Source organism: Xenopus laevis, chromosome 2L, assembly GCF_017654675.1.
Source record: "Xenopus laevis strain J_2021 chromosome 2L, Xenopus_laevis_v10.1, whole genome shotgun sequence".
Classification (NCBI taxonomy): domain Eukaryota; kingdom Metazoa; phylum Chordata; class Amphibia; order Anura; family Pipidae; genus Xenopus; species Xenopus laevis.
Window position 1 is genome coordinate 61686861 of NC_054373.1, and position 15372 is coordinate 61702232.

The 15372-nt window shown below is 42.0% G+C and overlaps 1 protein-coding gene across 1 annotated transcript in view; it reads right to left on the bottom strand.

Annotated features, from left to right (window-relative positions):
• The window catches only part of LOC108708106 (uromodulin), a 29532-nt gene extending 19671 nt beyond the window's left edge, over positions 1–9861 (bottom strand). The window contains exons 1-2 of the mRNA XM_018246448.2: positions 9760–9861; positions 6769–6826 (exon numbers count right to left, since the gene is read on the bottom strand). Of these exons, the coding sequence (XP_018101937.1) occupies positions 6769–6817 (49 nt within the window). The 5' untranslated portion in view covers positions 6818–6826; positions 9760–9861. The remainder of the gene's footprint in view (positions 1–6768; positions 6827–9759) is intronic.
• Between the last annotated feature and the right edge of the window lie 5511 nt (positions 9862–15372).

The following is a 15372-nucleotide window of genomic DNA, read 5'->3' on the forward strand; positions in this document are numbered from 1 at the left end:
AAGCACAGAGGCCAGGAAAAATATGCCATATAAATGCTGAAAATATTCTGTTTTTTTTAGTCGCAGCCACTGAAGCACAGAGGCCAGAAAAAATATGCCATATAAATGCTGAAAATATTCATTTTTTTGTCACAGCCACTGAAGCACAGAGGCCAGAAAAAATATGCCATATAAATGCTGAAAATATTCATTTATTTTTGTCGCAGCCACTGAAGCACAGAGGCCAGAAAAAATATGCCATATAGATGCTGAAAATATTCAATTTTTTTGGTCGCAGCCACTGAAGCACAGAGGCCAGGAAAAATATGCCATATAAATGCTGAAAATATTCTGTTTTTTTTAGTCGCAGCCACTGAAGCACAGAGGCCAGAAAAAATATGCCATATAAATGCTGAAAATATTCATTTTTTTGTCACAGCCACTGAAGCACAGAGGCCAGAAAAAATATGCCATATAAATGCTGAAAATATTCATTTATTTTTGTCGCAGCCACTGAAGCACAGAGGCCAGAAAAAATATGCCATATAAATGCTGAAAATATTCAATTTTTTTGGTCGCAGCCACTGAAGCACAGAGGCCAGAAAAAATATGCCATATAAATGCTGAAAATATTCAATTTTTTTGGTCGCAGCCACTGAAGCACAGAGGCCAGGAAAAATATGCCATATAAATGCTGAAAATATTCTGGTTTTTTTGGTCGCAGCCACTGAAGCACAGAGGCCAGAAAAAATATGCCATATAAATGCTGAAAATATTCTGTTTTTTTGGTCGCAGCCACTGAAGCACAGAGGCCAGAAAAACTCAGGATTTACCTGGATTCAAATTAAACCAGTAGGGTTTGCACCCTAGTTTGTAACGGTGGTGGAGGGAGGAGGACGCTAAAGGACAGCTGTATGTGGAGTCATGAGGCGTGCAGAGAAGGACAGCTGCATGGGGAGTCAGAATCAGAAACTCAGAACAAGTCTTCCGGCGTGCAGTAACCCTCCGAGATCCACCCCTCATTCATTTTAATAAAGGTCAGGTAATCCACACTTTTGTGACCTAGGCGAGTTCTCTTCTCAGTTACAATCCCTCCTGCTGCACTGAAGGTCCTTTCTGAGAGGACACTTGAGGCGGGGCAAGACAAGAGGTTCATGGCAAATTGTGACAGCTCTGGCCACAGATCAAGCCTGCGCACCCAGTAGTCCAGGGGTTCATCGCTCCTCAGAGTGTCGATATTTGCAGTTAATGCCAGGTAGTCCGCTACCTGCCGGTCGAGGCGTTCTTTGAGGGTGGATCCCGAAGGGTTCTGCCGCTGCCTTGGGCTGAAAAATATTTGCATGTCTGACGTTACAGAGTGGCCAAAGTGCTTTGTCCTTGCAGGTGCGCTCGTGGCAGGATTACTGGCACCTCTGCCCCTGGAATGTTGATGAGTTCCTGAAGTGACATCACCCTTAAAAGCATTGTACAACATGTTTTGCAGGCTGGTTTGTAAATGCAGCATCCTTTCAGACTTGTGGTATGTTGGTAACATTTCTGCCACTTTATGCTTGTACCGAGTGTCTAGTAGAGTCGCGACCCAGTACAGGTCCTTCTCCTTAAGCCTCTTGATACGGGGGTCCTTCAACAGGCATGACAGCATGAAAGACCCCATTCTCACAAGGTTGGATGCAGAGGTATCCATCTCCGCTTCCTCGTTATCAAGGACTGCATCATCCACGGTCTCCTCCCCCCAGCCACGTACAAGACCAGGGGCCCCCAAAAGGTCACCACCAGCCCCCTGGGAAGCCTGCTCCTGTTGGTCCTCCTCCTCCACAAAGCCACCTTCCTCCTCTGACTCCACTTCTGACACCTCTCCCTGCGTTGCAGCAGGTGCCTGGGTTCGTTCTGGTGATTCCGACCAGAAATCGTGCGCTTCCTGCTCCTCGTCACGCTGGTCTACAGCCTCATCTGTCACTCGTCGCACGGCACGCTCCAGGAAGAAAGCAAAGGGTATTAGGTCGCTGATGGTGCCTTCGGTGCGACTGACCATATTTGTAACCTCTTCAAAAGGGCGCATGAGCCTGCAGGCATCGCGCATAAGCACCCAGTAACGGGGGAAAAAAATCCCCAGCTCTGCAGATCCAGTCCTACCACCCAGTTCAAACAGGTATTCGTTGACGGCTCTTTGTTGTTGCAGCAGACGTTCCAACATGAGGAGCGTTGAATTCCAGCGAGTCTGGCTGTCGCAAATCAAACGCCTGACTGGCATGTTGTACCGCTGCTGAATGTCAGCAAGGCGTGCCATGGCTGTATAGGAACGTCTGAAATGGGCCGACACCTTCCTGGACTGCCTGAGAACGTCCTGGAATCCTGGGTACTTTGAGACAAAACGTTGTACTATTAAATTCAGAACATGTGCCATGCAGGGCACATGTGTTAAATTGCCCAGTCTCAGTGCTGCCAACAGATTGCTTCCATTGTCACACACCACTTTTCCGATCTTCAGTTGGTGTGGGGTCAGCCACCGATCGGCCTGTGACTGCAGAGATGACAGGAGTACAGATCCGGTATGGTTTTTGCTTTCCAGGCACGTCATCCCCAAGACAGCATGACAACGGCGTACCTGGCACGTCGAATAGCCTAGGGGGAGCTGGGGGTGCACAGGTGTGGAGGAGGAGGAGGACCCAGCAGCAGAGGACGAAGAAGAGGAAGAAGACGAGGTAGAGAGCGAAGGAGGAGTAGAGGTGGTGGCAGAACCGCGTGCAATCCGTGGCGGTGACACCAACTCCACTGTCGTTGTTGAGCCACACATTTCCTGCTTCCCAGCCATGACCAAGTTCACCCAGTGGGCAGTGTAGGTGACATACCTGCCCTGACCATGCTTGGAGGACCATGCGTCAGTAGTCATATGGACCTTTGGCCCAACACTAAGTGACAGAGATGCGGTGACTTGGCTCTGCACATGGTGGTACAGGTGTGGTATTCCCTTTTTTGAAAAAAAATTGCGGCTGGGTACCTTCCACTGCGGTGTCCCAATTGCTACAAATTTGCGGAAGGCCTCAGAGTCCACCAGCTGGTATGGTAAAAGCTGGCGGGCTAAGAGTGCAGACAAGCCAGCTGTCAGACGCCGGGCAAGGGGGTGACTCGCAGACATTGGCTTCTTACGCTCAAACATGGCCCTCACAGAAACTTGGCTGGGGGCAGATGACTGGGAATGGGAACTGGTGGTCAAGGTGGAAGGCGGAGTGGAGGGTGGTTCAGACGGGTCAAGGACAGCAGAGGTAGAGCAGTAAGATGCTGGACCAGAAGGAGGGTGGCTTTTAGTTTGCCTGTTGCCTTTGAGGTGTTGCTCCCAAAGTGCTTTGTGCTTGCCGTTCATGTGCCTTCGCATAGAAGTTGTACCTATGTGGCTGTTGGGCTTCCCAAGACTCAGTTTCTGACTGCACTCATTGCAAATTACAACGCTTTTGTCAGAGGTACACACATTAAAAAAATCCCACACTGCTGACCTTTTTGAGGCTGGCAATCTGGGGGTAAAAGTAGAAGTCGGCGGCGTTGGCGGGTGCGTTGGCCGGCTGACCACAGGTGCCGATACATGTTGTTGCCCTACTGTTCCCTGCGAGCTGTCCTCCCTGCTTCTTCTAAGTCTTATTCTCCTCCTGCCTCTCTGACTCTCCGTCTCTCCATCTGAACTATCCTCCTCTTGCTCTCTTCTACTGGGCACCCACAAAACATCAATCTCCTCATCATCATTCTCCTCAGATGCATCAATTTCTTCTAACAGCTCACAGAAGGAAGCAGCAGCGGGGACCTCCTCGTCATCACTCATTATGTCCATCTCTGTTGTGTTCTCTGCCAGAATTAAATCTGGTGTAACGTCCTCATCTCCTTCATCTTCTTCTGCCAATAATGGTTGCGCATCACTCAGTTCAAGAAACTCATGTGAAAATAACTCCTCTGACTCCAGTGAAGAAGGGGCGCCGGTGGTGGAGGAAGTGTTACGTGGGGTGCCCATAGCAGTGGAGGATGAGGATGTTGTGGTAAAGTTAGAAACGGTAGAGGATGGGGTGTGCTGTGTAAGCCAGTCAACTACCTCTTCAGCATTTTGGGAGTTCAGGGTCATTGCCTTTTTAAAACTGGGCAATTTCCTAGGGCCACAGGATAGCATAGCAGCACGGCCCCTAGTGCCTCTGCGTGGCGGCCTGCCTTTGCCTGGCATTATTTTTAAAACAAAAACAACAACAACTCAGGTGGTGTTTCTGGAGACGGTATTATTATTGATATTTAGACAGAATGTGAACAAGCTCACACAGCTAGATGGGAGTTGTTTGAAAATGAAGAAGAAGAAGAACACACTGGGCAAACAAGGCCTACAAGGTCAACGTATACACTACTACAGCAGTGGATACGGAATATATTATTGCTGCCTGAAAAACGTCACTCAGGTGGTGTTTCTGGAGACGGTATTATTATTGATATTTAGACAGAATGTGAAAAAGCTCACACAGCTAAGTGGCAGTGGTTTGAAAATGAAGAACACACTGAGCAAATAATGCCTACAAGGTCAACGTATACACTACTACAGCAGTGGATACGGAATATATTATTGCTGCCTGAAAAACGTCACTCAGGTGGTGTTTCTGGAGACGGTATTATTATTGATATTTAGACAGAATGTGAAAAAGCTCACACAACTAAGTGGCAGTGGTTTGAAAATGAAGAACACACTGGGCAAATAATGCCTACAAGGTCAACGTATACACTACAGCAGTGGTGGATACGGAATATATTATTGCTGCTTGAAAAACGTCACTCAGGTGGTGTTTCTGGAGACGGTATTATTATTGATATTTAGACAGAATGTGAACAAGCTCACACAGCTAAGTGGCAGTGGTTTGAAAATGAAGAACACACTGGGCAAATAATGCCTACAAGGTCAACGTATACACTACAGCAGTGGTGGATACGGAATATATTATTGCTGCTTGAAAAACGTCACTCAGGTGGTGTTTCTGGAGACGGTATTATTATTGATATTTAGACAGAATGTGAAAAAGCTCACACAGCTAAGTGGCAGTGGTTTGAAAATGAAGAACACACTGGGCAAATAATGCCTACAAGGTCAACGTATACACTACAGCAGTGGTGGATACGGAATATATTATTGCTGCTTGAAAAACGTCACTCAGGTGGTGTTTCTGGAGACGGTATTATTATTGATATTTAGACAGAATGTGAACAAGCTCACACAGCTAAGTGGCAGTGGTTTGAAAATGAAGAACACACTGGGCAAATAATGCCTACAAGGTCAACGTATACACTACAGCAGTGGTGGATACGGAATATATTATTGCTGCTTGAAAAACGTCACTCAGGTGGTGTTTCTGGAGACGGTATTATTATTGATATTTAGACAGAATGTGAAAAAGCTCACACAGCTAAGTAGCAGTGGTTTGAAAATGAAGAACACACTGGGCAAATAATGCCTACAAGGTCAACGTATACACTACAGCAGTGGTGGATACGGAATATATTATTGCTGCTTGAAAAACGTCACTCAGGTGGTGTTTCTGGTGACGGTATTATTATTGATATTTAGACAGAATGTGAACAAGCTCACACAGCTAGATGGCCACTGGGCAAATAATGCCTGCAAGTGCACTACTATTGGTGCACTACTATGAAGAACAGCAAACAGCACTGGACACCTTAAAGAACAGTAAGATAAGTAAAATAAAAAAAAAAATTATATGTATATTAAAAAAAAAAATATTCTCGGGTTGGTGCTGCTGAACTACTAGGAGCAGCACAGTAGCACACCAGTCCCACTCCCCAACACTGCTAGACTAATAGCACTTGGCTGTTAAAGTAGCAAAGTAAAACAACAAAAAAGAAAATAAAAGCAGTCCTTACAAGGACTATTGGGTTATTACAGCAGTCAGCAGATGAGATCAGAAGAGATCAGTGCCCACAGCAGGCAGCTACATACAGAGCACTGCAGTAGAAGGTAGATTACTAGCCAGCAAAGCTACCCTAAAATGTCCCTCAAATCCCTGCAGACTTCTGTCCCTCCAATACAGAGCAGTATCAAGTAGATTACTAGCCAGCAAACTTACTATCAACTGTCCCTCAAATCAGTGAAATCACTAGCAGCTCTCTCCCTACACTAGCTCTTCCAAGCACACACAGGCAGAATGAAAAAACGCTGCAGGGCTTCAGTTTATATATGGAAGGGGAGTGGTCCAGGGGGTGTGGGGGTGGTCCAGGAGGGAGAGCTTCCTGATTGGCTGCCATGTATCTGCTGGTCTGGGTGAGAGGTCAAAAAAAGCGCCAGGTAAGGCGAACCCAAAATGGCGAACGTCGCGCAACGTTCGCGAACTTGCGGCGGACGCGAACAGCCGATGTTCGCGCGAACAAGTTCGCCGGCGAACAGTCCGCGACATCCCTAAAAGCCATACAAAGTAATCTATATAAATAGTATTCATTCTGCCCCACTTGCCACTGTATCTAACAGAGTGATTTGGACCCCAGTTATACTGGAAAGTATTGTAAAGCTGTATTGAATGTGTTGAAAGGAGGAGCAAAGCTTCATCACAGGCCAAAATGACCTTATATGAAGCAGACATACATACCCCTAGGTATCCGTGCTTCAACAGCAGACAATATGAGCATTACAACTCTACTGGCTGGAAAATGTTAATGTGTAATGTTTTATGCAAACCCCTTACTTGGGTAAGTTCCACACATTTTCAGGTATTGTGTGAATATATTTTATTGATACTCAAAATAGTTCATTTTACATCTTACCTGAAAAAAGAGAACACAGGAGAAGTAGCAGGAAGAGCTTCATAGCCATGAGTAGTGTCTGGGAAGGGGAGAGAAATATGAGCTATATAAATATGCAAACCCATTTTGCCTCATCCAGTCTATTTCCTCCACTACTTGTCATATCTCTTATACTTATGGGGTTTAAATTCATTGACCTGTAAATTACGAAATAAATAAGCAATTTCTGAGATATTTTAAAGGATTTTATTATGTTTATAATTTCTTCCTCTATCCAGGGTGTAACTAGATGTTAAGGGCTAAGTTGACAAATTCTGCTAAGCTATATTGAAATCAGTGCCAGGCCAGGCCATGTATGTGGTCATGGGCAAAGCACTTTGACTTCAGAGACCGCATCCACTTTTCACTGATGCAACACTTTCCGGACTAGGGGTAGGCTGCATATAAGGTACGTGCCTGGTGCCCCCAAGCTTTGTTCCCTAGACACGTGCGTCTTCTGCCTACCCCTAGTTCTGGCCCTGATGTTTCCTTCTCTCCATATATCCTTTCTTCCATGTTCCATACACTCACTACTCCTCTTGCCATGTTGCATGCTCTCCTTCTCCCCAATCTGTCCATTTTATGTTGCTCTCTACCCCTTGCAACATGCTTAATCCATGATAGGGGTGTGCTTTCTATGTCCTTGGTTACAATGACATATGTTTTAACTTTGCTGTCATTGAGTTAAGGATTTAAATTTAACAAACATAGAATGCTTTCAGAGAAAAGATCATCATCTCCTTATCTTTTATTATATGTGTACCCCCAAGTAAATATTGGTCCTGAAGTTTTGTTGAAGAAACATGAAACACACAACATGCTAAAAGGAGAACAAAAGCTCTACTACATAAGTAGGCTAGAAATGTTTTACATTATGTTTTGGGCTTCTGTACCAGTTCAAGGCACACCCCTTTAGCAGTAAAGATCTGAGCCTCTAAAGATGTAGTAGCTCCCCATTTTCTTTTTTTACTGCTTCATTGCGCATGCTCTGTGCTGCTGTCAGTTATTGAGCTTAGGGACCAACTCACAATATACTGTATGTATATTTTATTGATATATCAGTAAAATATTGTAAAATATGGAATTTCTAGCCATATCCAGTCCCCTTTTACTAACATTAAAATACTATGATATGCAGCTCAGTCACATTCATGTAAAGTAGAGTTTACATGAATGTGGAATACTCGCAAAATGACCTGCAGGTTTTGGACAGAAAGTTCAGATTCCCTGTTAATGTGGGTATTCTGTGGGTAACCCCAGCCAAGGTGTGCACAAAATATGTCCCGTTACCAATATAGTTTGGCTCCAGCGTGACATCACTTCAGGATCGCAGTGACATCACTTTTTTTTCACTTTGTTTCATGAGTCCTGAGTCGGAGGTTAAGTAAACTATTTGCAGGCCAAGTCGGGTAGCGGATCTTGGTAGGGAACTTATTGGGTGCCGTGTGTGGGTCGGGTAAGGCACGGGTCTGACTGACTAGACCTGCGCAGGACTCTAACGTAAAGAAAACGTGCTTTCAGGCCACTCCCTTTATGTTCACAGGCCATGCCCTCATGCTAGTTTATTGCAGTTATTATGGTTACAAAATGCAGGAGGAGAGATGCAGATCCTGTGTACCCTCAGACTATGGGGTATATTTATCAAATATTCTGGCACTCTCTATTCATTACTATGGGATTTTTAAAAGAGTATTTATCAATGGGCAAAAGTGAAATTCATCCTTTGATAAATATGCCTTTCAAAATTTCATAGAAATGTGAGAGTGGCAGAATTTCACTCTAGAGGACTGTGGCGATCTCTAACTTCACTCTTTGATAAATATACTCCCATGAGTCAGAATTTGCTAGCTAAATTAATAAAATCATTTCAGTTGGAAGGGGAATCATTGTGGAAGGGAAAATAAAATCATTCATTAATCTCTAATAATTGTAGCGAAATGCGAAGGGGAAAAAAAAGATATAGACGAATATTAGTAATCATAGTAATAATAGTAGTAATCAGATGCTACTGTGCAAGTGTGTAATTTCAGCATCCCTATGAAATGAAACATAAACCCCCATATGTAATAAAAGGCGCTAAATTTGCCCAGGAGCAGTAACCCATAGCAACCAATAAGATGTTTGCTTTTAAACAGGTGACTAGTAAATTCTACCGGCTGATTGGTAGCTATGGGTTATTGTTCCTGGGCAAACTTTGTGCTGGCCCCTTATAATGTTAATGCCTTTCTTTGTGGCCACTTTTATAGCCATAGAATGCTTGTACTGGTCTAATTACTGGCCCCAGTAGGGTACCAAACTGAAGGAGAGAGTTGCTTGAAGGTTAATATTTTATTGTACAGGCATGGGATCTATTATTTGGAAACCCATTATCTAAAAATATTTACCAAAAATATACCCCAGATATTCTGGATAGGTCCCATGCCTATATGAGACTGCTGTAACAGCAAGCATAAGGCTATGGGCACACAGGCTGAAGGCTCCAGCCTGCGTATTTTTGCAGGCTGAGAGAAGCAGATCTGCTCTTGCTCCATTGCTTTGAATCCCATAACCTTGTGCATGCTAAGCACACATAGCAGAGCTGAAGCTCAGGTCAGTCCGGAGATGCCTCATTTTGTGTATTTGGGCTGACCTGAGCTTCAACTCTTCTCTGTGTGAGCTCACACAGGCTGGTCGGATTCAAATCAATGAAGCAGGGGCACTGAGCAGATCTGCTTCTCTTAGCCTCCAAAAATATGCAGGCTGACAACAGCCTGAGCCTTCAGCATGTGTGCCCATAGCCTTATAGCAAATCTGTGTAGCACTTTCTAATTTAATTAGTTATCCTCTTAAAGAAACAAATTTGAACATGATATTTCACTGTCTAATTGCATGAATAAAAAAAATCAGTCTACCCATCTACAAATATATCAATATTTTATATTCTGGATCCTTGTTTAGTGAAGCAAAAGAAGATAAAAGTATGCATTTTCTTACCTTGTAAGGACGCAGATTAAAGACGTATGTCACTCTGTGCACAAACACTGTGTTTAAGCTGCATTATTACATAACCTAGAGGAGAAGGGTGGGTTTATGTAGATGATCAATAACATTTTTAAGAGTTCACAAAAGAACAGAGAGAGATGAAAGTGTTTTTTTTGCCTCTAGCATCTACAACAACATACAGTATGCATAATTTGCATTTCTAAGCAAAATGATAGTTCCGGCTCTGTCAGGCTTGTGGTGCTGTATCATCACTCCTTAAGCAAAATTTTAAGTGAAGTAATAAATATATCACAGACTTTTTGTATATATTGGCAAAAATACATTTTAAAAATGAGTGTGAACAAAAATAATAGAAATTCAGAACTACTGTACAATTCATTAACTAGTAGTTCTGCTGCAAACATGTGAATGTCCAGTGGGACCCACATCAAAATGATTTTAGCGCCAACCCCCACCCAAAACGTGGGGCGGATCATTGGTCTCACAAATAAATTGAAATTGCTTATGAGTCAAGTGCTAATCCACCCAACTAAGTCAAGGCAGCTTGTTTAAAGGTTGTTCACCTTTAAATTAACTTTTAGTATGATGTAGAGAGTGACATTCTGAGACCATTTGCAATTGGTTTTCATTTTTTATTATTTGTGTTTTGAACGTTATTTAGCTTTTTATGAAGCAGCTCTCCAGTTAGCAAATTCAACAATCAGGTTGCTAGGGTACAAATTACTCTAGCAACCATGCATTGATCTGAATAAGAGACTGGAATAGGAATAGGAGGGACCCTGAATAGAAAGACAAGTAATAAAATGTATTAGTAACAATATCCTTGTAACCTTACAGAGCCTTTGGGGCACATTTACTTACCTGCAAATTTTCACTTGAAAGGCTTCACAATACTTCTCGCAACTACGTCACATGTTATGTGGTGACAAATACACATCTCAGCAAAAGAACATTGGCGTATTTTCATCAGCAATGATTCTTTGATGTGGAAATTTCATAACTAATTTTCTCTACCAGTACTTCCTAGTGAAACTTCGTTAATTCATCATCAATTTAAATTCAGTGGGTATATAAAGATCATATGTATTTAGTTATAAGTGATGTTGGTGAAATTGCTGGAAGTGGCCAATTCTTATTAAAAATGTCCAAGGAACCAAAAAGAAGACAGAGATCCTCTATTGTCCTAGGCCATAAGTCCACCCTAAAACAAAGGTGGCATGAGCTTGAAATGTTAAATAAGAATAAGTGTAAATAAGATATGTTATAACTTGTAAACATAATCCCACTTTAAAGGAATTGTTCAGTGTAAAAATAAAAACTGGCTAAATATATAGCCTGTGCAAAATAAAAAATGTTTCTAATATAGTTAGTTAGCCAAAAATGCAATGTATGAAGGCTGGAGTGATTTGATGTATAACAAGTCAGTCAGAACCTGCTTTTCAGCTCTCTTGGTTTACACAGACTGGTTACCCTGGTTACCAGGCAGTAACCAATCAGAGAGTTGAGGGGGGGGGGCACATGGGTCATAGCTGTTGCTTTTGAATCTGAGCTGAATGCTGAGGATCAAGTACAAACTCACTGAACAGAAATGTCCTATGTGGCCCCCCTTCAAGTCGCTGACTAACTCAGAGTTATAGAGCTGAAAAGCAGGAAGTTGGATTCTGGCTGTTTTATTAGACATCTGTTCACTCCAGCCTTTATATATTACATTTTTGGCTAACTAACTATATTAGAAACATTTTTTATTTTGCACAGCCTATCTATTTACCCAGTTTTTATTTTCACACTGAACTATTCCTTTAAGGGGGTTACTTTTTAAGCTCCGAATACCTGAAATCTAAAAAATTCAAATTTTTCGGACCTTAAAAGAAAAGTCCGATGATATGAAAACTCAGAATCGGAAAACCTAGCATTTCAAAGCTCTTGGGGTCCTGTATCAGTCAATGTGGAAGGTCCCAGTGTCTGTGCTGCTGTCAGTACCGATATCCGATGATTTCGGGGATTTTGGGACAAAAAGTCTGAAAACTCCGAAAAATTCGTGGTTTTTGCGGAACCTATTTTGCCTGAACCTATTTTTTTTGAATGATAAATAAGGTCCATTCGGGAATTCAGAGTTGCTCGGACCTTTATCTTAGAAATACTGAGATAAATTCGGAGCTTGATAAATAACCCCCTAAATATAGGCTTTTGCTTATGACTACAGGATATGATGTCACTGGCATAATAATGTTGAGGATGTAGCGTCATTGTATTATAATGTAAGTATTATAAGTCCGAACCCGGTGAAATAGATTTTGGTGAAATAGGTAACTAATTTAAATGTTCACACTTTGATAAATTAGCTGATTTACGATCTTTCACCTGAGTTAAAAATTGCCAGGCAAAATGCAGTGGAAGTTCTCCAGCAACAAGGTAATTCACTAGTAAAGTAGGTTGCTTGACTTTTAGGGGCCCATTTACTTAGCTCGAATGAAGGAATGAATAAAGAAAACTTCGAATTTTGAATGTTTTTTTGGCTACTTCGACCATCGAATGGGCTACTTTGACCTTCGACTTCGAATCGAACGATTCGAACTAAAAATTGTTAGACTATTCGACCATTCGATAGTCGAAGTACTATCTCTTTAAAAAAAAACTTCGACCCCCTAGTTCGCCACCTAAAACCTACCGAAGTCAATGTTAGCCTATGGGGAATGTCCACATTGGCTTTCTAAGTATTTTTTGGTCGAAGAAAAATCGGTCGATTGATGGATTAAAATCGTTCGATCGACGAATAGCGCTAAATCCTTCGACTTCGATATTCGAAGTCGAAGGATTTAACTTTGACAGTCGAATATCGAGGTTAACCCTTTGATATTCGACCTTAAGTAAATTTGCCCCTAAGTAAATAGGCAATGTCATTGGAATTGTTTTTTTAGTGAAAACTCACTAAAAAACTAACAAAAAAACCACAATTTGTTTTTTAGTAAATGTGCCCCATTGTTTTTTAGATGGAGTCCTTGACCCTCATTAAATCTGAAAGCTGAAAAGATAATACTAAATGAAAAATGCAACAGGCATCTACTAGAGTAAAACAAAATATGCAATGGAGACATTTGGGGGTATCTGTATGACTAAAGCTGGCTATAAATGTGCAGATTTTATTCTTTGTGCGACATATGCTTGTTAGTTTCAGTCTAAAGATCTACCATTAACCATTCAGATTAAAATAGGTAGGAAAAATAACAAACCATGCGATGCTCGGACCATACATTTAAAGGGTACAACCGTACGAAAGTTATGTCCGCTAAATAGTAGTCACAGTCACCCAATGATATTGTCAGTTAGGCAATACATGCAAAGATCTTATCGGTAGCCGATACAAATCTTTTAACCTGCCATGGTACTAAAAATGTTAGGACACTTCACACAAGGTCCGAAAATCATGCAAACCTACGTTTTGTACGACAGTATCTTTGCATCTATGGCCAGCTTAACTAGCAAAAGAGTATAAGCTGAATACTTCACTAATACACGCTTTTAAAGTGAGAGTCCAGCAATTTCTCTGGGTGCAGTTTTTAAAGGCAGTTCTTGATAATAAGTCCTGCCCCAAAATATCCTAATAACATGCAGTGGTACATTCCCCAAGTACCTCTACTTGGTAAAAGGCAGTTGCTCCTTCTAAGCCAGGCACAAGACCTGTCCTCACACATCATCCACAAACGTATAATTCTGTCAATACCCTCCCAATGGTAGTCTATCCACATGTCTTAGACTGGCTCTCTTACGTTTACAGGCAGCCTGGCAGCAGTGACACTCTTTGCAGCAGTGTCAGTCACTCCCTGGGCATCCCAAAGTTTGGCAGGCAGTGGATGTGACTTATGTGATTTATAATCTCTGTCAGCCAACCCAGCCTTTTTTGGTGCCAATAACCAGGCTCCTCCTAGGCAGGCAGCTCCTAGGCTTCCACAGGTTGAACACCTGCCCCCTGACCAAGGCAAAGAGTCCTCTGCTGATGGTTAGGTTGCGTGATGTTAAACCTTCACTCATATCTGGGTGATTGAGTCTGTTGTGACTGCTGTGGTCAACTGTATAAATGTCAGTCATGAATAATACTTGGAATGAGTGTGGCTGAATAAGTAGCTTTCCATTTCCAGTCCAATGAGCTATGTGGACACTGCTATCCCTACAAATTGTTTGTAAGGGGTAATACATAATTTCACCATTCAATTCTTCCATTTGTGCCCACGTTCTCCAAAGTAGGCATCTATACTGCATTTTCTAAAGCGGATCACCAGTACTACATTGGTCACCATCCTCCTGGCTAACACAGTTATATTTCAGTTTACTATTGATCATATTATTCTGAATTTTAAGATAAAAAGAGCAGATAAGGTGCTGATTGGGTGTTTTTTTTATAAATAATTTAATTACATTTTCCCTAGAATGACAAATCAATTAACATACTGTTAAATTTGAATTTACATATTTATCACAATCTTTACATAAGCTTTAAATTATAATTACAATTACAGAAATATAATTTGATATTTTTTCATAATAAAAATGTTGTGACACTGATGCTATTACTTTTTGATATTATGGGGAGCCATAGCATTTCCATTTTTGGGCTATAGCAGCTCTAGCTGCTGTCAAGAAATCTATAATTAAGCAGTGAGCTTTACTTGGTAATGTATCCAAATTCAAAAGTGGCAATGATGGATCAAGCAATACCAACTGACCAGCTTTGAAGTTAGGTGAAATATCTTGACCCAGAATCACTTTATAACAGGGCAAGACCACCATATATGTAAAAAAACTTCCTCTTATATTACACCCTCTCCAACACATTGGGAAAGATGATGAATGGAACTTATGCAATGTATTTGATACTTAATACCACTTATACAAAAGCTTACTGGCACTTTCCAAGTGGTTTATACATTTTGAGAATTTCTTGTGTACACTGCACTTTGCCACGGTACAATCGTATACATCGCCGGATTCGCTGGGCGGGCACCCCTAGGCCGTGCGCCCCGTGCGGTCCTAGCGCCCGCCCGCACTACCACACGCCTGAGCACAGGCTCCCCACAGAGCGGCTGGGCGGCATGCCGCCCCTAAAAATGTGCCGCCCTAGGCCCGGGCCTATGTGGACTCGCCACAAATCCGGGCCTGATCGTATAAGTTTCCCCTAACTCTCTCTCCCATTTTAACATTTGTATACTTTTTTGAAATTTGCTCGGGATAGTAAGCAAATAAAATTTAGATAGCATTTTTCGAGCCCCTGGTGTAACCCAACGTGCCACATCATACTTAGACAGCAGTGTACACTTATCCTCATGATATCACTTAAAGTAATGCATAATTCGTATATATTTATATTGTTCATTCCTAGGGAGATTAAATGCACTTTTTAATTGAGAGATTGACTTCAATCCCCCCACCATGAAACAATTGATTCACTTTTAGCAGACCCTTCTGGTGCCAAGTCTATAACTCTCTATCAGGTATATTTAGAGCTTGGCCTATTAAGATCATAATTGATGAATGTAACAATACACAATGCTCTTTTGTAATCGCATTATTTGCCCGCTCCAAGGTAGCCTCTACCATAGCAAGCAGTAA